Below are 27669 nucleotides of genomic sequence, written 5' to 3'. Positions count from 1 at the left end.
AGATGAAGCTGTGGTGGTTGTGAGGACTCCGAAAGTGGTGGGGGCTTTCCTTGGACCCATAGGACATAAAGAGAATTTAACCCAAGTTGCTCGTGACCAGATTTTTTTTTCTGGTGAAACCAGAGTTTTGGTTCTCTGACTCTGAATATCCACTTAATGTTCTCAAAACTCTACGATGGGCATTTGTTGAGCGTTATTACTATTATTTTTAGACAGACACTGTAGTTAACGGCCTGGTGACCACCCACTTGATACTCTAGTATGGAAAGAAAATGCGAGTAAAAAGCCTTTCCCCAAGGACTCATCTTGGCACATTCCATAAAGGGACTCGAACCAAGAGGCATGCCACTATATAATAATAAAAGGCCAGAACCATAACCATTATGTGTAGCAGCAGCTAAGACAATACTCATTGTTTATGCCAATGCCAACTTAAGTCAGTACACCTTTGTGAACATCAAAACCGCCTTGAAGTTTAGCATTTCTTTAGTATCAGTAACACCAATTGTTCTGCTCTCTTCAGGGCTTGTTTGTCCAAATCATAGTCGTTGGTTGGCACTGGATTTCAGGTGATTTTCTTCCCAGACTGAAAATCATCCCTTTGCCTCGAGGGTCAGATTTGCTACCACTACCAGGTTGCAGAATTGTGGCTCAGCGGTACGGCCTTGAGCAAGTCACCTCGCTCTAGCTCGAGTTGCGACGCTGCACAGCGGCTGATGCCTAGGTTATTAGTCTTCCCTTGGAATAGACCCTAGAGACAAATTTCCCCTGTGGGATGAATAAAAGAAATTTATTTTTTAAATACAAACTGGAACATTGCTATTTCATGCAAATCTGAAATATGAATGATCCACTGAGAAACCAAGTCCAGTGTGAATTGTGTGCAATAAGAAAAGTGTAGATCCATCCCAATTGTCTAAACCGTAAACCTTTAACAATTTAATCATCGTCAATCAAAGTTGCAGTTCAGTTATTAATGTTATCTGAAATTATTCAGCGGGATACATGAACCAATTTTTTATTTTTTTTTACAATGGAAGGGAAAACAAATCTCCCAAAATAATCTGACCCGACTTCCTCTCAGTAAAATATTCCCAAGTTGGGCCATGAGCAAAATTAAAAGGATGTCATTTTATAACATCAACTATCAACATAAAGCCATGTGGAATTTTATGTATGTTTTTTTACAGAGGATACAAAGGTGAACTGTTATCATCCAAGGATAAGACTTTCCTTTGTCTTAAGGGATCTCCATCAAACGAAAATGGGAAGACAGCTGATGGTATCCTTCAGTTATTTCAGTGCAAAAGAAAAGGAATATGGTGCAGAACAAAAAAGGGCAGTTAGATCTTAGACCTCAGTGACTGTAACGCTTTTGGGCCACATGCTTCTGAGAAAAAGACGAGGGGAAATAGTAAAAGTAGATAACAGTAACAATCTACTTCCGTGCCCAGCTGAAGCAAGGCTGCCCAAGTTCTCACAGTGACAAAAATATGCGATCCTAATAAAAAATGGAGGCACTCGGATGGTTCCTCATACTTACAAAGTCCACATGGAAAAAATATCATCTCTCCCAAAAATAACACATCCGAATCCAACCACTACCCTCACAGAGAAAATATTTTTATTTTTATTTGTATTTTTTTTTTTTTTTTGTGAGGAGTGGGAAAGAAAGACACTTTAGGGCTTTACAGTTTAACCAGTTTTTAATGTAGTTATAAAGGAATAAATCAGCTAGCAGTCGTGATTCTATATATTTTAAAGAACTCTCCAAGACAAGAGTGAAGGGGAAAAAAAAAGATTAACAAAAAAAACAAAGAAAGAAAGAACAATCAATAGTCCCGATCAACAAAATATTTATTCATCAACATCATCATTTACAGATTTATATTTAAATATAACTATACACAAAAACCTTAAACATTTTCCCATTGCCCATTCAAGCCCTTACTAATACACATTCACAAACACAAACACACAACAGTCACACTTCTTTCAAAAGCTGAATCATTTCACCAATCCCATTTTCTTAGCCTCTGTTTCATATACGAGGAGTCGCCACATTTTTACAACAAATACTTCTGCTTCTTCATCCAAAATCTGAAAGAAAAAGAAAGAGACATCAGAATTAGTAATGCTGAAAATTATTTTTAATATTTGACCAGAAAGGGATGAAAGAATGATTTACAGAGACATTGGAATCAAAAGTAAACAAGTAGATGCGAATTGCCTGTTCCAAGCTGACACAGCCCATCATTTTTTTTGAGAAGCGACATTTTCAATTCTTTACAGATTGTATGGCAAACAGGAATATAAAACTTTAGTAACTTTTTTATCTATAAAAAATACATTTATAACACACTTTACACAAAATTACTCTACTTAATGTCTTTAGCAATATTATGCACACTTAATTTATGACAGTATTGAAAATGCATCCATTTAAATGCAGCAGCTCATACTTTCTATGATAAGATAATCAATAAGTGATAGGATATTCAAAAAGTCAATGTATTTCTCATGTTACAAAGAGCCAAAATCCTACATCATTGTATCCTCATAGTGTGCATTAGAAAATAATTTCAAGATCTTTCATAGTATTTTAATTAGATATTTGAATTATAACTTTGCTATATGTCGTTCAGAATAGACGAAGTCATTTCAGGTGGCTACCATCGTCTGTTTTATTGGACTCTGGATCCGACAAAAGACACTGAAACTTAACGGCAAACCAAGTGGTATTGTGTCTATACAGGGTAACACAGACTTTTTTCCTGTAATAATCAATTCTAAATTTTTTTTATAGAACAATCAAGTTTTAGAACTTATAAATACATAAATCAACAATGCAGATTACAATCTGAAACTGCTTCATAGAAAACTGAAAATGCAAATGCAAGAGAGATAAATTTTTGAAGCCCAAAAAATCATTATAAAAAGAAATGCCGGGAAGATCTTTAAGTGAGGTCGTTTTATAGTCAATAATCTTACTGAAATGTTAATAAGTGCTTTTGATTATTGGATGCAAAAACAACCTTTTCATCAAATAATATACTCACCATGGCGACATCATTCTGTATACTCTGGGGTGTGCTGCGTGCTATCACTTTCTGACAGATAAATTCTGTAAGTGTTGGTTCTTCTTCACCAATGTATTCAACAATCTTTTTGGTGACCCAAGGCTTGATACGTTTGTCCATCAAAGCCTGAAAAAAAAGGAAAGCAAAGTATTGAAGAAAAAAAAAATCATAACACATAACTATTGTATAAAAATAAAATTTTGTTCATGCCAGTACAATCTTTTCTGTAGCTCCAAATTTATACTTGAAGGGTTAATAATTGTCATCCCCATTGAAAAATGCACAAAAAGCTTTGTTGTTTTAGATTAATGGGAATATAAGAGACAGCAAGTATAGAATACCCCAGCAAACAAGAAAAATTAAGCTCTTCTCACCCCCCCCCCCCCCCCCCCCTCCCAGACAGGCAATCTGGTTTAATTATATCATGTAAACCTACTTTTAAATATCTATAAAACAGGAAGCAATCTGGTTTCAATATATTATCTAAACCTATTTTTTAAATCTTTATAAAATAGACAGGTTATCTCGTTTCATTATAGCATCTTATTGAACCTACTATTTGTCAATTTTTATAAAATTCACCCAAATTTTTTTTTTTTTAATGGGACATTTACCTGGTCAACAATTTCCCAATCAACGGTATAAGCATAAAGCTCATCTTTGGCAGTTGGAATGTTTTCAATGAGTTGCTTGATTTTCTGTCGTTTTTCTTCTGCAGTTGCTCCCTTCTTGTCTGTTGGTGTGGATTTATCCTCATCATAATCCAAAGGAATGAGTTTCCTTTTCTTTGGCTCATTACTGTCATCATCATCTTGATTGAACACATCACCCACTGTCAACTTCTTTCGCTTACCATCTAAGACATTTGTTGCTCCTGGCAGACTGGATGAATCTGGACTTATACCCGGAGCTGAAAAAATAAATTTAAAATTAAAGACATGAAGGCCAAAGCTACTTTTAAAAACACACACAAAAAATCCCAATTTGTTAACCTCTGATCCGAAGTAGTCAGAAAAGTATGAGCACTGCTAATGTCTGATCAGTAAATACCAGCACTGTAGTCAATTAAATAAATTTGTTTTATCATATAACTTTGTATCTATTCTTCAGTTACAGACATTTCTCTAACTTAATTTTTTCTTTTTTTCTTTTTAAGGGTCTTACGGCGCTCGCAACACATTAAGGTCATATCAGCACCAGTAAAAAGGAAGAAAATGGAATAGTAAAAAGTTCTAGAATTACAATTAAAGCACCCAAGAAAAGGTAAGACAACAGGGAATAGGTTCAAATAGGGATTTCAAGAGCACACTATCAAATTACTTAGCTTGAGATCACCTAAAAGTCTCATCCAGACACAAGCACATGCCCATCTAAGACGGGTACACTCAAATGTTTACAAATCACATATAATATGTAAACAAAACATAATCCAGTACATAACAGAGAGATGATTTACAGGACAAAAAATATCATCTCCCAAAACTCTATCTATACTTTGACTGTTTCCCTCCCAGCTAGGGTATACGGCCAGGGCCTGGACAAAACCATGTGATCTTATTCCAAGACAAAGACAGAAAGCATGTTGGAAAAAAGATATAGGGGGACAGAAGAAACAGTAAGTGCCTCCCTATGGGAGGTAAGGAACCCCACCCAGTAACATTAAAAATCAAGATGTGCAAAATCAATAACTTAAAATAATAATGAAATTATGTCTAGTTAATAATGTAAATGCCTTCACACAGCATGGGGTTAATCCAGAAGAAAAAGAAAAAATATGAAAATCAAAAGAGAGCACACAAGCATGCTAATTAAATTAGACTTGAAAGACAACAATACTGCACATGGGAATATCATTTTCTGGGAGAAGGTCAATGCAGCTGGCTGGGCAATCTACTCACAAAGAGACCACTTTTAGAGTTAATAGAGCTTTTTCTGACCTTTTTTTCTCTCTCCAGCAGATGGGGTTTGGGTAGCAGTTAGATCTGGAGGAAAGTACTTTTGTCATTTTCTAATGTCCAATCAGAAGGGTAGCAAGAAACTTACTGTTCATTTAATGTTCCAGAGATGGGATGAAGTCCTGAATGAACTTTATAGCTGAGTCTCAAATGAATTGGTCATATAACCATGGGATTTGCATTTTAAGTTGCATACCGCATATCAACATACATGCTGTTCTTTACAATTCAGATTTAATTCTTTATAGGATGAATTTCAATTCTATCAAAATTATTACTGCCAAAATGACATGATAAAAAGCAAAGAAAAAACGAAGTGAAGAGAACCAATGTGTTAGATGAAATAGGCAACAGAACTTTAAATAAACCAATTAAACTCAAAATGATTTTCAATAAATGAACAGATGAACAGATGCCAAAGCATGACATTTAAACCTAAGCCTTTCATGTCACCTAAAGGTAATGAAGTAGCAGTAGGAGCAGAAGTTTGTTTATTTTCCAGCCTCACATCCCCATACAAAGGAGGAGGTGCAGTTGGCGGTAGTGAGGACTGAGAAGATTCTTCATCCATACACAGACCTGGAGCACTGCTGACACGTGAATCTGTAGATATTGGTGATGTGGACAATGAAGGAGATGGCCGATGTTGCTGCTGCTGATGATCTATGACAAGATTTTGCTGTTGGTTGTGAGTGCCATTCCTGGACTGCGAATTATGTTCAGGATGTTTGGGTGATGGTGGCTGCCGTGACTCTGATCTCCCAGAAGGTAAAGGTTCATCATCTGACTCAGATTCATGATTAGCCACAGGCTGTGGAGGTTGCTTGAGCTCTTGTAGATGTAATCGAGGTTGGAGATGTTCTTCTCTCTCCCTTTCCATCTGAAATTTTATAATTGTAAGAGAAACTCAATAACACAAAAGAACTCAGCTTTTCCCCATAACCACACTACCTCTTAGAGTCCAAGCAATTGAAAATGGAAATATAATATATTGCCCTGTTCTTTTAATTTCATTTTATAATATCAATAACTTTAATGAAAGCATCTTTTATAAAGTAAATGACTTTCTTATAGTTTATCAGTTTTTAGATTACATTTAGTTAGAAATAGGCATTCACAGATTTTGACACAATAACTTGCTTTCAGTCACAATACCAATTTAAAAAAAAACCCAAAACAAACTGACCCTTGCAACTTCTGTTTCTGCATCAGGATGACCTTCATCAAACAGCTTTCTTTTAATTTCTTCAAACTCTTCTTTCTCTCGTTGTCTATCTCTATTATCCAACTCTTTCTCCTTCTCCCGCTCCTTCTGTCTTCTCAGTAGAGCACTTCCCCTGTAAACAGGAAATTATAAATATATGGTAATTTTAATACAATGCCTTTTTTTGTTTGTTTGTTTGTTGCTTTAGGTCTCTTCCAACACAATTGAGGTTATATGAGAAACCGCTGAAACAAAAAAACAAGCAATCTAACAAAAATAGTACAAATGTAAATCAAAATCATAACCTAAAGATATCATAAGCTAAATTATAAATAACCAAGAACAAACAGGCAGAAGATTTACAGAAAAAAAAATATCCCCTGTCAAAAATACAATCACAAACCAAAGAAGCAGGATAGGCTAGTAAAGAGAAGAAGAAACGACATCACTATCGGATCGTACACCCATGCGAACATCATAGGTATATGATTCAAGGGTGATGCTCCCATCCAACCACCCGCTCAATGCCTTTTAATGAGAGCTCCAATAATTAACAAAGAGAGCTATAATGATTAATAAAGAACATTTATCTTGTAATCTGATTTGTCAAAAATGTAATGAAAGTAAGGCTAAGAACATTCAAAATGCTTAAAATATGTTCACATCATATATACATATGGAACATTGTGAAGCACACTGAGAATGGCTTTATGCCATGACATGCTTTAAAATGTATGCACATTTAATTATTCTATATTGATGATCGATTGTATTAATAAAAAATTTTTTTTTTAAATTTTGTCTGAACAATCTGTTTTCAAAATGACCAATTTCAAGGACTTTACTGGCCCCCACAATGGTTCAGATCAAATATGAACAATAAATGTGCAAATTATAAATATAACATTAAATTAACTCACTGACCACTGGCATTTTTTCATGTTCACATAAGCTGAACACTGGGCTTTTTGGGGGATTTTTAAAAAAATCACTGACAACTTACTAATTACCCCATAGAAATGATATTTGGACAACAAACAGTTTTGCTTATGATACACAAAATAAAACAAACAAAAATAAAATATCTTTAAAAATGTAACTTTTATCAATTTTTGAAATGTTCATGTAATTTCAATTTCTGGAATATTGACAGATGTTGATGAATCATGAAATAAAGTGTCAAAATGTAAACAAAAAAGTATTCTTCTAGTTGTTTTCATTTAGATTGTTTGTAGGAGTGTCGTAAGAGTCAATAAACTAAAGTATAAAAATATTTAACCTAGCTGAATTTCGTTGAGAATTCATGTTGTTTAATTTTTGTCTTAGTATGGGAAAAACTAAAGTGAAACAGAACAATGATTGGTCGCGCTAATTCCCTCCAAGTCCACTTCTGTCAAACTCGACGGGAAACAAAATATAGCCTTAACTAACATTGAGCACAGATCCCATAGCTGTAACTGCACAAATAACATGCAAAAAAATCCCCCCCCCCCCCACCCTCTCTCTTTCTTCCTCATCTCAAAATTCATAAAAAGTAATCAAACAGCTAATTTTTGGGTTTATTTTTTTTTACTGAGAAATGTTTGAAAAACATTATTAACAAACCACACACTCTCCACACACACACATACACGACACAGGGAGTTGCAACCTGATAACTCCTTGTTTTATCAGGACTTGCTTTAAGTTGATTTCATGCTAGAGGTTTTAGCAAACTATTGAATCAATGTGAATATTTTAATTTACTCACTTGTAAAATTTTGGATCATCTCGTAAATCATCATAGTCTTCCAAGAATTCCTTTAACCTTCTTCCCTCTCGAGTCTGAAATTACAAAAGTGTTCAAATTCAATTGGATTTTAATTCAGTGGGTTTTCAACTAGACATTTTATATTAACTAGATATTTTTATAAGAACGTAAAATTCAATTTTTATAAAATTTTAAAACACTAGTGCAGAAACCGCAATATTTATGGAGAAATAAAGACTAGTAAAAACAGGTGCTCATCTGTTTAATTATTATCCTACAGTATTTGGAAATTAATATTGATTGAGACGGATCTTTTGAATCATCAACAATAAGAATTGGTCTGGTAATAAAGTCTGTAGGTGCATGCAAATGAATATGACAAGAGAGTGGCCATTTGACCTATCATTGTGAGTACCTTCATTATACCCTAGCAGATTTTATAAATTATCATTTGAGTCAACGGGTGACAGAATTACCCTTAATTATTTTTTTAAAAGGTTTGCAAGTTACTCATATATCAATCTGTAAAAATTAGTTTTATAATTATTAATTTGTCAGTATTTCTATGGTCCTTTACAAAATTGGCTGTAACCAATAATTTTGACCCTTTACACTATTTTTTTCAAAAGAAAAGATGATGAATTTTTTTTTGTCTTAAAGATTATCTAAACAAATTTCATTTTGAAATAGGGTTTACCTCTTCTTCTTTTCTTTCGTCTTCTCTCTCATTTTCCTTTTCATATTCCCTTGTTTTCTTCCTCTCTCTGCCTTCCCAGTTTTTTAATCTCTGAAAAAAATTAAAGACATTACTGAATTATTAAAATTCGAGTTGTACTTATATGTAAATATTTGAACAATTATCTATTTTTTTAAAAATAAAAAAAATTGAGAAGTAGATTCCAATGGTGCATCTATATCACCATTAGAGCTGCCAAAAGAATCAGGACTTTAAGCATAAAATCATGATTTATTTTAAAACGAAATGTTCAAGAAAAAAAAACAATCCAGCAGAAATATGCCATAAACACTAAAAAGATGCTCATATTTGTCATTCCACACACTTAATTATTCATGAATACAATTCAGGAAAAAAAACATTTAAAAAATACATCCAGGAATTTTTAAAGACCACTAAAAGAAATCAGGATAATCCCAGGAACCCCCCCCCACAGCTCTGTGTCCTAAAGCAACAAAGTCACAACACCCACTGCGTCTTGGATAATTCCACAAAATGCTTGTCTGTTATGTCCCCTAAACAAGAGATTTGTCTTTAAAACCACTTTGAAGATCATTAAGTAATCCTTCAGAGCCATGAAGCCCACAAAGCCGGTGTTTATCCCGCTTTCTATAGCGTGAAATAGACAATAGCAATATCTTGCTATCCTGTTAAGACACTAGTATATCGCAAAGTATTTTTGGCCACATCAAACTCAGCTACCTAATCACTGCTGGATGAACAGGAGGCCAAGAGAATAAATAACGCAAACTCAAATCCAAAAGAGATTTGTAACAGATACCTTGAAAAAATCATATAAACCATTACAAGACAAACACAGGTTAGGGGGCAGAAGACAAGACGAGCTAATGATCAGTGTTTCTATACACAACAATATGTAAGTATATTTTATTTACATTGAATCGCTTTAAAAATCATTTGGAAGAAAGCTGCCACTGTAAAACTGGTTATAGGATAGAAGAGACGGTAAAAGTGAACCTATCAAGAAATCCTCCCCAGCCCACATAAGGAAATAAACAAAAAGAAAAAAACAACACAGGCTTCATCCACAGATTAAAGATCAAAATTTACCTCTTGATATGCTGCTTCCTTTTCACGCAATTTTTTCTCAAGTTTGCGTCTTTCATACAGTTCTTCTTCTTCTTCAATTTCACGCTCTTTTCGTCTACAATGAATAAATAAGTAAAATCTAATTATTCAATTGCTCCAAACCATATAAGCACGAGTTAACATTAGGTTGTCAAATACAAAATATCTCCTGTCCTAAGCTAGCATCATTATTTTAAAAAAAACAATAATCATTTTTTAAACAAATTACAGCTGTTTTATTACAAGGATCTTCAAGATTATCAAAGAAACAAAAATTTGAAGTTAGCGACCAACCAAAGCTTGACATTTATTTCAATTAAAAACCAAAAATAAAATTGGATTCTTACCTTTCCCGAGACCTGTCTCGACTTGTTCTTTCTCTTGACCGTGACCTTCTTCTGGATCGGGATGGCACAGGTGAGACTGATCGTGACTTAGAGCGGGATACTCTGGCTGCAGGCGGTCTTTCTCTTTCTCTCTCCCTTTGCTCCCGGAGCTTTTCTAATCTCTCACGATGCCTCTTTTCTTCTTGCCTTCGGTCACGCTCCCTTGCCAGACTACGCTCTTTTTCTCTATTATCTTTCTCTTTCTCTTCATCTGCATCCTATACATCATGCAAAAATAAAATAGAAAATGGAAAAGAAAATATTTAAGACTAGATCAAAGATTTTTTAAATGAAACTTAAAATTATAGCAATAAATCAAATAAATTTGGACTTCTAACCATATATAATACAATATAATTGAAAATATGAATGGCCATGACAAGAATATAAATATCACGACAATCTATTTCATACTTTCCATTGTCATATTTGCTTTAAAACGATGAATTTTTCTATCCTACAGGCCTAATTAAGGTTGCTAATACCCGTAGGTGGGAATACGTTAATTCGTGGGTAGAAAAAGAGAAAGAGCATAAGTAGAATGATCTAGAGAATATGCCAATCCAGCCAATTTTGAAAACCTGATGCCCAATAGTGCAAATCTTAGCTTTTTAAAAAATAAATTCACAAATCAACATAAAATATGATATAATTCCATTTCAACACTAAACAGAACATAGGAGGGGCATTCCCACCTATGAGAAAACACACCATCATTAACCGTTTAAAAATGACCCCCCCAAAAAAAACAAAAAAACAAAAACAAATAAAGACATTATCCCATTGATATCTTTCGAATAGCTGTCTTTGAGCATCCCGTAATGTAGGATTCATTTACATTTGTTGACAAAGCACATATTTTGAGCCTACAGCATGAGAAAAGATATAAATAAAAAATATATAAAAATAAGAAAAAGCACACAATTGTAGCAAAGAAGTTAGATTATCAAAAGTAATAGTAACGATTCCAAACGATGCAGACACTTTAACTTAAGACATGGTTGCATTAGCTTACAACATTCCAGATCTTCGTGTTCAGATGTTGGTGACGACTCCATTCAAGAGTAGATGATGTAATGAGGAAAGCCATGAGCATTCCATGCTGCTGCTATAGTTTTGTCATTTGATTGAATCTGTTGCTTGTAACAAAGAGTGGTCATTATACCCGAAGTATTTCTAAGTCTAGAATTTAAAATCTTTTCATATAAGATTAAAGAAGAAATAATTATATCAAAGACAACATCCAGACTGGTAAAGGTATGGTGTTATTTAATAAATCCAAAGTTAAACATTGGTTTCCTTTATTGTACGTAAATTATAAAAATGGCACTCAATTTTATCCACCCAGAAGAACTCTTTATGAAATTTTACATTGGTCCTATCCTTTGCATACTCAGAAGATCCAAATCCAAAGCATACATTTACCAAGAATATCAATAAAGACATTGTTTTCTTTTAAAAAAAACATTTTCTTTTTAAAAAGGAAAAAACAAACCAACAACATTGACATAACCTCCACCCACAGAGTCATTTCAATTATAGAGTACATTTGACACTCCAGCTGTATGAAAGAGAATGTTGGGTTCAAAATGATAAAAACAATATTCATATGTTTAAAAAAATAAAATACAATTAACAACATCCTTTAAAAATTTCTATTCGAAAATACTTATTCACACAATACAAAATCTATCCATTACTAATTTCACTAACCTGCTATTCTAAAACTGCAGACCTCTGATTCTATAGACTAGTAAAAGTTAAGTAGAGGCACTTACTTGGGATTTTACAACTTAATGTCAAGACTCCTGCACACCGTCCTCTTAATTTCTTATATTAATACCCCTATTGAATGATAATCAATTTTTCAATAGCAAAAACAAAACTGTCCCCAACCCCCAACCCCAATAGATATTTATTTACATAACAAATGGATGTGAACTTAGCCATATTACCATAAAAACGTGAAAAGTAATGTACAATCAGCCCCCTCCCCCCCCCCCCCCCACTTTTAAAAAAAAAAAAAAAAGCCTTGCCAGAGAAGATAACCTTTTCTTTTTTGTCTTGCAGGAATGTGTCATTACACCACAACCTATTAAATACTAAAAATGCTGTATTTACCATCATCCAGAGATCATCAATGACTTGTGAAAAAAGACTGCTTTCATAAATAAACTTAACCAAACACTTACCACTGCCAGCACTTTGTAATAAATAATGCATGTGACTTGACGACTTGCCCCTTAGTAGAATCTAGTAAGTTTTAGGTGACAGAAAATGCCTAATTTAAATATTGGGATACCCTTTCTCTTGACAATAATAGTACAAATTCTTTTTTTATAGATATCTAAAGGTAAAGGGTGAGGAGATGGGAAATGGGTGAGAGAAGGTGCAATAATATAGTTATTTCATTAAGCTAGCATATCTCGATTTATGTGAGAATTTCAAATTAAATACATTTTTTTCCACTAATATTTTGTATAAGAATACTGGAAAGAACAATCTTAACTGTCAAATAAAATAGATTGCCATTACTGTTTCATTTTCTTTTATATTGACAAAAACAAATAATATTTAAATTGCATACAGCATCAAAGCAGAGACAAAGACAACTTGAAAATTGATCTGTGGAAAGGCCAATGAGAACAGCTCATACAAATTATTAATTAAAAAAAAAAAAATAAATAAATAAATTCAAAGCAAAATAGACATTCAAATCAAAGTTTAGAAAATATTCACCTTATGCCTGTCGCGGAATTTATTGATCTCCCTGTTGATTATCTGACGTTTCTCATCTTCCATTTCCATGTCATCAAAACCCTAGAAGTAACAAAGGTTTGCTCTTTTTAATGAATAAATAAATTATATGCAGGTAATGAAATTTAATTGTGGACATATGGATTTCATTCTTTAAGTGCTTTACAACGCTTGCAGCACATTCTAAGTCATATTAGCTCCAGTATAAAGGAAGTAGATTGAGATAGTAAAATAATCCAAGGTTTATAATTATAAGCACCCAAGATAAGTGATACAACAGAGGGGACTGGTTCAATTGGAGGATACAGTAAATTTCAAGATCATTCTATCACTGCACTTTGTTTGAGATCACCTGAAATCTTCATCAAGGCAATAACACAGGATCCTACTGAGTGGAATACACACAAATGTGGATAAAAAATATTGAAAACAAACAATATAAGAGTACACATCAGAGAGATAATTTACAAGGGGAAAAGATACCACTGTCCAAAATTATACTTCACATTTGACTGTTTCCTCCTCAACCAAGGCCATGACAACAAAATAATCTCATTCTAAAACAAAGACAGAGAGCTAACTGGAGAAGGAAATATAGAGGGATAGAAAATACAGTAGTTTACACCTCCCTGTCAACCATGGGAAGTCAAAAGACCCAACTAGGTTTTATACAGAGACGCCAACTTTAAATTTGGCTCACAGGAGTTTCAGACACCACTCGTAGGAATTTCAATGCCGAAAGAGGAATTTCCGCACACAAGAAAAAGGAATTGGAATGGTATTTGGCATTGTGTTTACATATTGTATAGTTCTAAATAGATAACAGATTAGAATTATATTATGATACATAAACACATTGCCAAATACAATCCCAAAGTTTCCTTATTTCAAATGAAGTAAAGCGCCAAAACCTAATGGCAGAGATTGTAGTACTGGTGGGAGTGAGAATGATGTGGTGCTGGTGGTTATTGTAGTAGTGGTAGTAATGATGAAGATGTGATAGTGGTTGTTGTTGTAGTGATGATGATGTGGTTGTGGTATAGTGGTTGTAGTAGTAGTGGTAGTGATGATGATGTGGTGATGGTGGTTGTAGTAGTGTGGTAGTGATGTTGATGTCGTGGTGATGGTGGTTGTAGTACAAATGGTAGTGATGATAATGTGGTAGTGGTGGTTGTAGTAGTTGTGGTAGTGATGATGATGTGGTGGTGGTGGCTGTAGTAGTAGTAGCAGTAGTGATGATGTGGTGGTGGATGTAGTAGTAGTGGTAATGATGTTGTGGTGGTGGTGGTGGTGATTGTAATAGTAGTGATGATGATGTGCTGGTGGTTGTAGTAGTAGTGGTAGTGATGATGTTGTAGTGGTAGTTGTAGTAGTAGTAGTGGTAGTGATGATAATGTGGTAGTGGTGGTTGTAGTAGTAGTGGTAGTGATGCTGATGTGGTGGTGGTGGTTGTAGTAGTAGTAGCAGTAGTGATGATGTGGTGGTGGTTGTAGTAGTAGTGGTAATGATGTTGTGGTGGTGGTAGTGATTGTAATAGTAGTGGTCGTGATGATGATGTGGTGCTGGTAGTTGTAGTAGTAGTGGTAGTGATGATAATGTGGTAGTGGTGGTTGTAGTAGTAGTGGTAGTGATGATGATGTGGTGATGGTGGTTGTAGTAGTAGTAGTAGTGGTAGTGATGATAATGTGGTAGTGGTGGTTGTAGTCGTAGTGGTAGTGATGATGATGTGGTGGTGGTGGTTGTAGTAGTAGTAGTAGTAGTAGTAGTAGTAGTAGTAGTAGTAGTGATGACGTGGTGGTGGTGGTTGTAGTAGTAGTGGTCGTGATGATGAGGTGGTGCTGGTGGTTGTAGTAGTAGTGGTAGTGATGATGATGTTGTAGTGGTGGTTGTAGTAGTAGTAGTGGTAGTGATGATGATGTGGTGGTAGTGGTTGTAGTAGTAGTGGTAGTGATGATGATGTGGTGCTGGTTGTAGTAGTAGTGGTGGTGATGATAATGATGTTGTAGTGGTGGTTGAAGTAGTAGTAGTAGTAGTGGTAGTGATGATGATGTGGTGGTGGTTGTAGTAGCAGTGGTAGTGATGACGATGTGGCGGTGGTGGTGGTTAGTTGTAGTAGTAGCAGTGGTGGTAGTGATGAAGATGAGGTGGTGGTGGTGCTTGCAGTAGTAGTGGTAGTGATAATGATGTGGTGGTGGTTTGTAGTAGTGGTGGTAAGTGATGATTATGTGGTGGTGGTGATGATGGTTGTAGTACAAATGGTAGTGATGATGAACTGGTAGTGGTGGTTGTAGTAGTAGTAGTGGGAATCATGATGTGGTGGTGGTGGTTGTAGTAGTAGTAGCAGTAGTGATGATGTGGTGGTGGTTGTAGTAGTAGTGGTAATGATGATGTGGTGGTGGTGGTTGTAGTAGTAGTGGTGGTGATGATGTGGTGGTGGTGGTTGTAGTAGCAGTGGTAATGATGATGCAGTGGTGGTGGTGGTGGTTGTAGTAGTGTGTAGTGATGATGTGGTGTGGTGGTTTTAGTAAGTTAGTAGTGATGATGGTGGTGGTTATAGTAGTAGTGGTATTGATGATATGGTGGTGGTGGTGGTTGTAGTAGTAGTGGTAGTGATGAAAGATGGTGAGAGTGGTGGTTGTAGTAGTAGTGGTAGTTGCAGTGTGATGTATGATGATGGTGGTGTGGTTGTAGTAATAGTGGTAATGATGATGTGGTGGTGGTGGTGGTTGTAGTAGTAGTGGTAGTGATGATGTGGTGGTGGTGGTGGTTGTTGTAGCAGTGATAGTTGTAGTGATGATGTGGTGATGGTGGTTGTAGTAGTAGTAGTGGTAGTGATGATGTGGTGGTGTGGTAGTAGTAGTAGTGGTAATGACGATGTAATGGTGGTTGTAGTAGTAGTGGTAGTGATGATATGGTTGTGGTTGTAGTAGTAGCTGTAAAGATGATGAGATGCTGGTAGCTGTTGTAGTAGTAGTGGTAATGATGATGATGTGGTAGTGGTGGTTGTAGTAGTTGCAGTGATGATGATGTGGTGGTGGTGGTTGCAGTAGTAGTGGTAGTGATGACGATGTGATTGTGGTGGCTGTAGTAGTTGTGGTAGTTGCAGTGATGATGATGTGGTGGTGGTGGTTGCAGTAGTAGTGGTAGTGATGATGATGTGGTGGCGGTGGTTGCAGTAGTAGTGGTAGTGATGATGATGTGGTGGTGGTGGTTGCAGTAGTAGTGGTAGTGATGATGATGTGGTGGTGGTGGTTGTAATAGTGATGGTAGTTGTGGTAGTGATGATGATGTGGTGGTGATTGTAGTAGTAGTTGTGGTACTGATGATGTGGTGGTGGTGATTGCAGTAGTAGTGGTAGTGATGATGGTTGTAATACTAGTGGCAGTGATGATGATGTGGTGGTTGGAAGGGGGGGGGGGGGGGGGTATCCTTGGAACAAATTGACCTCACCGGAATTTGACGGAAGGTGCCCGGAGCCCGGAATTTTTGGCTCCAGACCGGAGTTTTTTCCGGTGAAACCGGAGTTTTGGCATCACTGTTTTATAAATGGCAACAATGCAATAATGTCAAAATTACCACTGCTGAGCAAAAACAGTTCTTTGGCTCAGTGTGCTGTATTTTATAATCAAATAAGATGCAAAAATTGAATAACTTCATTCAACTCCAAAATAAAAAAGACTTGATATGTAAAGTTCAAAAAGTAATAATAAAACCCATACGAAGAGAGAGAGAGAGAGAGAGAGAGAGAGAGAGAGAGAGAGAGAGAGAGAGAGAGAGAGAGAGAGAGAGAGAGAGAAAGAGAGAGAGAGAGAGAGAGAGAGAGAGAGAGAGAGAGAGAGAGAGAGAGAGAGAGAGAGATGGAAAGCAACACTCACTGTATCTTTAGCATGGGTAAATGCCTCCTTATCTTTTTTTGGCATCTGCTTCTCTTTATCTTGATCTCCTTGAAAAATATAACAAACATAGATCAGCATGCATGAGACATTTAAGTGTTGTGCAGAAGTATACAAAACCTTACAAAAATGTTTCTCACAATTTAACTTTGATCAAGAGCGCATTCCTTCATGAAATTACCATGCAAGCACCTTCAAAGCAAATCATGCGCACTGGTTATATCTAAAGAAACTGCTACATGGTTATTTTGGCAGCCAATGAGAAATCACAGTCAATACAGTAACTAAATAATATTCAGCTTCAAATAAAGCGCATCATTTTCTTTGATATCATATTAACTAAACATTGTTCTTAAAATGTGCTTAAAGACAAGAATTTTAAAAATCAGATCTCGAATATGAAAGCAATTCATGCCTTATCACTATGTTATCATTCTTTTATTTTAAAATGTCTCAAGCAGCAGAACTGCAAAGCAATAACAGTGGTCACAGGATCTATCCTTAGGTGCCAATAAGCAGAAATCATTAGGCATACAAAATGTCAATCTTGCTCTTGGGAATTGTCATCCATTCCTGAAATAAGAATTGTTCAAACCATGGGATGTTCTCGGATTTCATTTATAGACATCTCCCAAGAAAGATATGCTAAGTGGGTGAAAAATTAAAGGATTTTCATTAAATATTGACTAATAAAAATTCAATTTGTTTTGAGTTACCTCCATCTGTTGGTTTAGCCGGTTCCTTAGCTAATTCAAAGGCATATTCTTTCATTATGGCTTCTAAACCAGCTTGAGCTAGTCGATCTTCTCTTTGTGTGTTTTCATCTAGATCCCCTTCTTTTTCTTCAGATTCCTCTTTCCCATCTTCAGCCTGTTCTTTTCCTTCTCCATTCTCTTCCTCTCCTTTCTCTTTCTTATCACTTGTTTCCTGGTCCTTCTTGTCTCCTTCTTCACTTCCTTTCTTTTTCTTACGGTATTCATCAAGAAGAGTCTTTGTTTTAGCATCAACCTTCACCTATTAAAATATTTCATGAAAATTTTGTGTTGACTGGAGAAATCATATAAAATTGATTAAAATAATAAAAACATATCTTTGCATAAGAAAAAATAACAAAATAGGTCCAATAACAATTGTGTGTAGTACTACCATTTCTCAAATAAAGCACTTGTTGACAGGGCTGTTTTACTTTTATCTAGCACCAATCTAACAAGTTTTCAGCAAGATTGTAATAACAGAGCTGCCAACCCAAACTGAAAAAAGGTGCAATTTTGACTGAAAAAAAAAGGTGTAATTTTGAAGGAAAAGGTGTAATTGTTCAAAACAAAGGCATTATTCATAAATATATATCACCACAATCATCTGCAATCACAATTGGAAGATTCCTCAGTGATGATACTCACAAAAAGTCAAAAAGGAGGAAAAGTCTCGGAAAAACGGAAAACTCACCTAGAACATTCTTGCACCACAGGAAAGTAGGCAGGATGACTTCTTTTGAGTACTTGAAGAGTACTAGTGTGTTTTGGGCCTCTTTCTAGGTGGGGGCCCAACCTGTTTGGATTGCTTCTTTATATGAAGCTTATAGGCTGTTTTAATTGCCTTCTCCCGGACTGCTTTTGCTTGCTTTTTTGTTTCCGCCTTTACAACTGCTTGATCAAACATTTGTCTTTTTCTTTCCTTTTCCTCTTTCTGTTTTTGCAACTCAGCATGATACTTGCTGCGAGATTTTTTAATCGAACGAATAAACATGGTCGATGAACACTTCCGCAGCGGCGCAGTGGCGATGAAGCCCCGCAGCTGGATCGTTCAATTTTAAAACGCCCGGAGTCCAGTAAAAGGAGGAAATTTTATATATATATATATATATATTTTTTTTTTTAAAAAGGAGGTATTTTTTAAAGATTTATTATATAAAAAAAAAAGGAAAAGGAGGAAATGAAGGAAATATCCGCGGATCGAGGATCTGAGGAGGAAAACAGAGGAAAGGAAAGAAAACCGCGGATCCGCGGAAAAGTATCATCACTGATTCCTATCCACAACAAATTGGTAAAGATTACTTCAGACCAAATAACGCTTCTGGTTTAGGCTTCGGACAAAAAGGTAAATGTATAATGAAAATGTAGCTTTCTTCTGTTTTCAATGAGACAAGATTCAGCACGAAAAATAATAAGTTGCTTAAATTACCCACACAACATTGATGACAACAAAAAGGCGTAATGTGGAATAAAAAAATTTAAAAGAGTAATTTGATTTAAAAAGCGTAAAAATATGGCTTTTTGGCATAAGTTGGCAGTTCTGTAATAACTGTGCTAAGTCTAAAGACCATTGAAAGTTAGTTATGCTCTTGATGAAAACGGTTAGGTCAATGTTTACTACTATAAATTATAGGGAGGATTGATAATTGTAAAAGAAATTCAATTAAAGGTTGACTAGAATAGGATTTAACCACTGCGGCCATGTGCGTGAAAACTGATTGATCTCTCCAAAGACAAATATCATAAACCTCGATCACTGATTTAATTAACATGTTTAAAACTTCATAGATGTAATGTGAGATTTAGTAGAGGACCATTGATCAGTCAGTGCAGCACTGTACCTGTATGTCAACAGACCTGTTTTGATATATCCTAAGAGTTTCAAAGCAGAGGGTTCACCTCATATGTCTTTTATATTAATTTTTTTCCTGAAGAAGAAGAAGAAGAAGAAGAAGAAGAAGAAGAAGAAGAAGAAGAAGAAGAAGAAGAAGAAGAAGAAAAAGAGGAGGAGGAGTTTGAAGATGATTAGTATGGTTGTGATTGATGTAATGGTGCTGATGAAGTAAATGGTGCAAATAAACCAAAACCAATACTCACAACTAAGTTTTTATTGGATATCGGCCAGTCGTTTAACAATCGAATACATCTTAATGTTGCTTCAGGATCCTCATATTCACAAAATCCAAAAGCTGTAATTTAGAAAGAAATGTACAAGTCTTTGCTTGAGAGGATGTCAGATATTGTATCTGGAATCTGATAAATCTCATATAAAATCTGAAGCAAATTTGCTATTGATTTAAAAAATCAAAAATAACTTTAAAAAATGATTTTCCAGCATACTCTAAACATACTCGATTAGAAATGGTTTGGATAACCTAATTCAAATAAATAGCCCTTTCTTATATATGTTTTAAATTTGCCATTTGAAGCTTTCAAATAACTCTTCTTGAAAAATAATGCAATTGTTTAATCTGGCAAATATAGCTTTCACTCCATGTACACACAACTTCTGTGTGGTCCTCTTACAAATGTGGATAGTTAAACCTGAAACACAAAAAGGTTTGACCAGAAAGTTGAAAAGCTCATTTAAAGTTCAGGACATTTGACAAAGTCAGTTAATCTAAATCAGTCCGAGAATTATTTTTCTTATGTATTCTAAATAAGATAGAACAAGACTCATAAAAGCAATTTAAAATTAACAAAACAAAAATAACATTTACCTTGCAACTTTCCAGATGCTCCTTGAACTCTTTTCCAGCTAAGGACATTTCCACACCTCTGTAGCATCTGTTTAATCATCATGTCCGGAGCTCTGTCACTTATATTTCCAACAAACACTGTTGTGACTGGAGGCTTCTCTCCTTTAGGATCAGTCTGTTAATGATAGTGTTAAAGATATATGAAGCTGATTATCAAACTTGAGGTTTTAGGAAAACACAATGAATGAACATAATATGAGAGAACTGCTTGTATTTTAATCTTTATATTTTCTTCAATACACAGGTTTCACAGCATTCTTTTCGACTTCTACTAAGAGGTGCACATTAAGGAGAGAAAAAAAAAAAAAGAAGCTATGCCTTGATAATGGTAGTCAAAGAGTTCTTTTCAAAGGTTGATTATACTTTGTAATTAGAATGCATTACAAAGATATAAGAATAAAGTGATGAAAAACAAAAAGAAAAAGAAAACGAAAGAAAATGAATGTTTATTTGTTTTTAGTGACTTTAGGAATTTCTATAGCATTTGCAACACTTTTAGTTCACCTTGGCAACACAAAAAGAAAATGAGATTATCAAAATAAGGTTTTAAATAAAAAGTTATTCTGAACTAACCAGTACTTACTATCAAGTATGTCAAAGTGGATTGGTTTAAACAGAGAACAGCAATAGATCCAGGAGCAAATTATTAGTCTCTCTACTTTACTTTGATAACTAACTCTTTGTCGTCCTACCCCAGTCACAGAAAGAGGGACAAAAGGCATATTCAAATGCATATATATACCTTAATTTCCTATGACATGAAAATTAAAACCAAAAAAATCTTTCCCAAAAAATATTTTCCTTCCAGGACAAATGCAGAAAGCAAAACAAAGAGGACAAAAGATCTAAAGAACAACGTGAATGACCTCCTCAGCTCGAGATGGGAGGTCAAGGGTCCTTAATTTCTAATTCAGTCTCTTACTTTTGGTATTTCTTGGGGAACAAATTTTGGATTTTGTTTCATATGTTGCTGTTGTTGAGGCTGCATTTGCATTTGAGGCTGCATCATTGGCTGCATCATCTGAAAAATAAAGTATATCCGAATTAGAAATTAATAATAATAATAATAATAATAATAATAATAATAATAATAATAATAATAATAATAATAATAATAATAATAATAATAACAATAATAATAATGGACAGGGATGCCACCTGGCAAATTTTTTAAAGTCTGATAAATTGCCCGAATGTTCAGGGAACGACTTCAAAGTATCGAAGTTGAATACTGCTATAGGATAGCATATTGAAGTTGGGAGTAAATAACACACAAAAAAATAAAAGTTAGCAATAATATTGACTTGCACCATTGAAACAGAATGCACAGATTTTCAAATTTCAACAATCCATCAATAATTTCAAAAGTTATGATTTTATTACTTCAGTCACAATGCTTTGCATAACCCTTATATAGGAATTTATTTCTAAAAGTTGTACCTCATCTAGGTCTCAATTTTGACATCTGGCGCCAGTTTGTCTAGACTAACGACATAAAAATGGGAGTGTCACCAAAATTCATGCCACTGAGCACAGGTGTTATATGATACAAAACATGATGGTGATTTTTTTCACGGATTCACCACAGGAAAATGTTTGATATGAAGATTATAATCACTGATTAAAAATAGGGCCTAAAATCATAATCATAACCCAATTCTAGATAGCATATCTTACTTACAGGTGTCATCATTCCCATCTGCATTGGCATCATGGGGTTCATCCTTGTCATTCCTTCAAGAGAAACAGACAAAGAAAAAATTTGTAAGTAAAGAGATCCTTAGAGAAATAAAATGAATTAAGTTCATTAAATATAAAATGTCTTACTAGGTAAGCATTCTTTGCTCCTCATATTACACACAAGTCATCAAGACAAGTTCCCTTAAAATTCAGTTTACACAAAACAGAACCCAAAGATTTATGCAACATAACTTGAATGAATACTTCCAGACAATATAAGAACAATTGAAAAACATGCATAGCTGAATGCAAGACAAAAAAAAAAAAAAAAAAATCTCCTTTTTCTCCCACTTACATGTGGCCAGAACATACTATATCAATTTTAATAAAAGCGTCCTCTGCATTTACCAACTTTAAATCGACAGTCACCTCATGGTTTATACCATCATACCCCCCACCTCCCCAAAACCTACAAATATGTTAGCTGAACGTCAGATAACTTAATTTACCTTTGAAACTACTTTGTCATAATAATTTAAAGCAAAAATGTCTCTCATATCTGGAACAGACTTTGGGAATTGCCCTGTGTTTTACTTTTACAAGATTATAAAAAAACCTAATAATGTGAACATCTGTTTCTAGTTCTCGGGTAAAAGATTGGTGGTGAAAAAAATTCCTTGCACAGGGATCATACACTCAAAATCATAATAAGCATTCAAAATATAATCAAAACCTCTGAGTCTCTCACCCATAGAAGTGAAAGCATATCCTGGCGTTGTCATCATACGAGGTGGCATTCCTGGCATACCACCAGGCATTGCCATTGGTGTACGTCCAGGAAAAGACATGTTGAGATGCTGCAGATTGTATAAATCTGAAATCAAGCAATATAAAAGTAAAGTTACTGAAAAAGATTGAGGCTACCATTTAAAAAAAACTTTTATCTCCCATCTCCACTATGTTTTTAAAAAATCAATATCTGCCCCCATGTTAGGGATAGATTAAATATTGAAAATAGACACCATCATGGTCTGAATAATAAAAACTGATTTTTAAAATTTTTTAAATCTATAATTTAATTAAGAAGAATGACTGCATTTTTGGAAACTGCAAAACATGTCTTATTTTTTTTTTTACAAATAAGAAGAAAACAAAAAGGACAATTTGCAGTACGATAGATTGAGGCATGCCCTTGAAACAACCTAACTCACAAATGTCCCCTTTCAAAATACCACAAAGAAAATAATCTAATACAGACATGAGCTGAGAAAATCAGTTTGTTGCTTTTTTGAGGGGTAGTCTGTCGTCTTAAGGAAAAAGACCATGTGGCCTGTTATTCCAAGTAAACATACAGTCTTTTTCATTAAGACGGCAGTAGTCTATTTTTATCGTTTGGCTGAATCTGTGTCACTGTTGTCAGTTCTCTCATTCACCTGTGTGACTATCAGTTATCGTTTGTGATCTGCAGGCTAAAAACATGGCTTGGTTAAAAATGAGATATCCAGTGTTTATTCACATAATTTGATAAATTAAGAGCTACATAAAGGACTTTGGATGTTCTATTTTTTTCTTTTGGTATACATATAATTCTCGTCTCACATTTAAATTAATCTAGAAGGTATTTTAATTGTAATGGAAAGATAGCTAAATTTTAGTGGGCAGGAAAAACAAGCCGCAATCTTTTATTCCTCAAAATCTCACTTGGAATCTAAAAATAACCCATAAAATTCTACCACTTTCCTAAGGGAGTCACGGTAACCGGGCAACTTGCCTCAGGATCTACGTACACGGCAACTGGTTTGCCACTGCAATACAAACAATGGGACCTTGCTGTCTCATGTGCATTATTGTAAAAAATCAATCAACACAATTTAGCCCATTAACCCTCTCCTTTCCACCCATAGGAAAATTGTCACATTTGTTACGATGCAGCCAACAATTTTCTTATTCTGATTTCATTTTGTTATAATTATAGCTATAAAAACTCGACAATGTGTTGCAGAGTTCATTTTTCTAAACAAAATATAGAATATACTCGTTACTATTCTGTTTGAAAAATCTATTTTTGTGTGTTTGGTGAGTAGGAAGTTTCGGGTAAAATTCTGAAAATAGCTGGTAAGGAGAGAGTTAAAGGCAAGATTCAATCTTACTTAAACCTAACAATAGATCTTAGTCTTAAAGTCAACATCAAAAGACAAGCTATGCGGTTATATGCTAATTGAAGCCTGAATCGAAATATCCGTACTGCTTTTTTGGTGATTGAAATGATTTATTCTGCATTGACAATAGAGAAATTATTATCTGGAAAAAAAAAAAAAATCAGATTCACTATATTAAGAGGATAAAATTGCACGAAACATGTACTGTGAAAGCACCTCCATAACACTAACACTCCTTTGGTCATCAGGCGACTCATTGTAACTTTCATCTCCCCCCCCACCCCTTCTCTCTCTCTTGTCATAGTGTCATCCCTTCCCCATCCTGTATCATGGTAAAACGAAAACTTTCTGCTCGGTTTGCAAATACATGTAGGATTTGTCTCTCACTATTCTAATCCTAATGGATTAAAATCCAAGACATCGGGTAATGGGCGTCTAATGCCAAAATATAGTTATAGATTCTGTGTATGGCCAATTTAGTCTGTGTATGTGGTCGTCTGGCAGCCTGACTATTGCCTACGTTCTGCCTATAACACACACACACACACAAAAATAAAAGAGGGGGGGGGGGGGGGGGGGGGGGGGAGTGGATGAAGTAAATCAAGGTCATAAGTTACCGTGCACCAAGCTCAAAGCCCTGTCGTGAATAGATTTTAACACCTTATTCACGATGGTATAAAACAAAATAAATCTTCACTGAAGCGGTTGCCACTGGACTGGGTTCTCCATTTAGAGCTCTAAATGGGCCTTGCCACATTAAGACTAAGTGGGAATCTCCAGACTTAAGAATACGTCGATGAGCATCTCCATTCTGCGTCTATCTATGGGCACCTTCATAGTGCTTCTATGGGAGTCTCCAAACTACGCATATTATGAATATAGCAATCATCTAAAACCTACTGACAACACAAATTATTCCGGTCCCAAATGAAGTTAACCCAACATGTTGAATCAAGTAGTCCATGCAGAAAGAGATGTTTTATACTCTGCTGACGTCACAAACACAGACAAAACTCATGAACCCACAGACATAAAACAGCTCACAACAACACCGCTGGGAACAACAACAAACCAGAACACACAACAAATACGTTTCCTACAGCCTACAGTACAGTTACTCCCTTTGCCCCACCCTCCCCAACTCTGCATGATACAGTGTATGTTACCGTGTAAGTAGATCCTGAGGCTAGGATTAGGTAGTTTGATATTTTTTCATAAAGCACACTTTTAGTTTTAGATCGAGGATAAATGATTCCAAAGATATGATTTTACTACTCAAAATTTACTATTGCAAAAAGCTCAAAATCTGTGACCGAGAATTCCCCGACTGGACAGCCTCTCGATAAGGTAACTTCTGATTCAAACGGGACTTCACTTTAGCATAGAGAAAAAAGGGTTGGTCATTGGTGACCAAACTTAAACATACATCGCTGCCTTCAATCTTGGTAAAATTTGACATAGACATAGATAAATGAATTATCTAGATGCATTTCCTTATAATTTTTTGCTATCCCAATTATTTTTTTTTAATTACAAAAGTTTTTTTTTAATGACGTAATTTTTATCAAATTATATTTTTGACATTATGCTCCAACATTGATTTCTATCAAATTAAAATAAAGCTTGATCTCTGCTCTTTAAAATGATACCAGAACCGTTCAGGTACTGTGAAAAATAATGCAACAGTGATTTTATGTGAAATTGTGTTATTCAAATTTTAACACCAACTCACGCTTCACTTTTCCAATTCCAATGGCTAATCTGAACCTGTCTACAGTCTATACTGTAGACTACAGGCGAGAATCAGACTACCTACTATCTAGGAGTCCGGGTTACCGCGTAGACACTCCATTTTCTTTTTCATCAATCAATGATACCAACCAATACCATGGGTTCCTCCAGGATAACTCCACTCCGTCTCTGTCACTGACTGTCTGTCAGTTCTGACTTATACTTCGGTCACTGTCAAAATCTACCGAGACCGAAGTTGAAGTAACGCCACTTTCACTAAGGCTTGAACTTGAATTGCCGTGGTCAGCGTTGCTGCTGGCCTAATGACGTCTGAATGGCAGTCGAATCCTTGTAATTTGCAGTTGCACTCAGACCAGCCAAGATTCTCAATTTATTCTCACACTCACAACTGTGGTGACTCACCACAGTGGACCCTGGACAGTAACAGTAACAGTAGGTACTTTGGTAAACGTCCATTTGGCCCTCCAGCAGGGAGCCGATAAATGGCCTAGTGGCTGTGACCCGATTTTTTGGACTTTTGAGTGATGGGTCTCAGAAAAAGTTCCATATATTTTTTGTTTATGGATGGATTTTAATGATTGATGTCTTATTTTCTTCAGGAGAAATTACTCTATCGTTTGGTGTAGTTTATTTTAAAATCAATGACAATTTAGTATAACTTTTGATTATGGATAAAATAGGGTATAATTTAGCTTTGGATAATTAAAAGATTAGAACTTGGTAAATCAAAATTTCATGCTGGCACGTTTATTTAACATCTTAACTTTTTTATAAAATTAAATTCAGGGCAAAGTTGTATACCGCATCCATGAAATTCGTTCCAGTAAAATCCTTACTCAAATCTTAGCGGCCATTTTAGACCAGTTTTGAAATCCAAATGGTGGTTACTACCGGAAATGCAACAATTTTCAGGTCACAAAGTCCGTCAGTAAATAACAAAGGCAAATAGAAGACCATTTTTCAGCCTTTAAACTAACATAACTTTTTTTCTGTTCATCTGATTTTCACATTTTTGGTATCATTAGAATCGTGTTGAAAAGCACTTAAAAATTATATAGGTTTCATTGAGCTCAATCCAATTTGAATTTTTTACCAAAGTACCTTACCTAGTAACAGTCTTTCTTCTCGACATCTGCTGACACACTGCTGAGAATCATCTTAAATTTTGGGGGCGTTTTCAAGGCATATGAATAACTCTAGTTCTTCTCTATATAACAAAGACACAAAATTCAAACGGTTTTATCAATGGGATGATATATCTAGTGCATCATTGTAAACCAGAATTTGTACTTATACCCCTGGCACTGGCGTCATTTGAAAACTGAATTTTCAATTTTCAATTTCAATCAGGTCAATCACAATCATTGCTCGTCTCAATATAATCAATGTCAGTGTGTCTGTGAACTGATTGAATATCGGAGTTGTCAAAGTACTCCATGAGCATAGCATTAAAATACGACATTCAAATTGCACAGTTAACTTAATCAAAAACAATTGTTGCTTGACTTACCAGTATTTCTTGAGCAAAATTTCGTCAAAGATGGCGACGAAAGGGTGATTCGCCTTGAATGCAAGTTGACACGACCCCGGAACCACTCCTCGCCCAAGTCGATTTTTTTTTTTTTTTTAATCGATTTCTCAGTAACGAACTTCGATTGTTTTCTGAGAAAGTACATTTGTAGTCATCCCTCCCAGTCTAGAATTCCGAATAGTCCTA

General features: G+C 35.1%; 2 protein-coding genes across 5 annotated transcripts in view; both read right to left on the bottom strand.

Annotated features, from left to right (window-relative positions):
• Nucleotides 1-1839: 1839 nt before the first annotated feature.
• On the bottom strand, nt 1840-27660 carry LOC144972565 (RNA-binding protein 25-like). Of its 4 annotated transcripts, XM_078913951.1 has the most exons (19): nt 27463-27489; nt 27059-27159; nt 22790-22915; nt 22043-22095; nt 21284-21382; nt 20323-20476; nt 19700-19791; nt 17567-17864; nt 16833-16900; nt 12940-13020; nt 10162-10418; nt 9797-9890; nt 8687-8776; nt 7990-8063; nt 6222-6372; nt 5615-5915; nt 3695-3990; nt 3060-3206; nt 1840-2100 (listed from the first exon to the last, which is right to left on the bottom strand). In XM_078913951.1, the coding sequence occupies exons 3-19, from the start codon at nt 22887-22889 to the stop codon at nt 2008-2010; spliced, it is 2448 nt and encodes an 815-aa protein (XP_078770077.1). In that variant the 5' UTR covers nt 22890-22915; nt 27059-27159; nt 27463-27489; the 3' UTR covers nt 1840-2007. The 4 variants fall into 4 exon arrangements, with proteins under 4 accessions (XP_078770077.1, XP_078770049.1, XP_078770057.1 ...); XM_078913923.1 differs by lacking the exon at nt 27059-27159 and having other exon boundaries at nt 5489-5915; nt 27463-27660; XM_078913931.1 differs by lacking the exon at nt 27059-27159 and having other exon boundaries at nt 27463-27660.
• LOC144972583 (pre-rRNA-processing protein TSR1 homolog) overlaps nt 27565-27669 on the bottom strand; it is a 33975-nt gene continuing 33870 nt past the window's right edge. Inside the window, exon 20 of the transcript XR_013645377.1 lies at nt 27565-27666. The gene's annotated coding sequence lies outside the window, so the exon portion shown is untranslated. The remainder of the gene's footprint in view (nt 27667-27669) is intronic.

This window comes from Berghia stephanieae, chromosome 1, assembly GCF_034508935.2.
Source record: "Berghia stephanieae isolate SIO BIC M18660-M18661 chromosome 1, UCSD_Bste_1.3, whole genome shotgun sequence".
Taxonomy (NCBI): Eukaryota; Metazoa; Mollusca; class Gastropoda; order Nudibranchia; family Aeolidiidae; genus Berghia; species Berghia stephanieae.
The sequence above is the reverse complement of the archived record's forward strand: the minus strand, read 5'-3'. Positions and strand labels throughout refer to the sequence as shown.

Bases quoted from the DNA above. Each gene is read 5' to 3' on its own strand.
- LOC144972565 (XM_078913923.1), bottom strand. From the start codon at position 27,628: ATGTACTTTCTCAGAAAACAATCGAAGTTCGTTACTGAGAAATCGATT. The intron at 22,096-22,789 runs GTGAGAGACTCA...TTTCTCTTGAAG, and splicing joins ATATGCTTTCACTTCTATGG to GAATGACAAGGATGAACCCC. The intron at 8,777-9,796 runs GTAAATTTTGAT...AATTTTTTTCAG, and splicing joins AGGAAGCAGCATATCAAGAG to AGATTAAAAAACTGGGAAGG.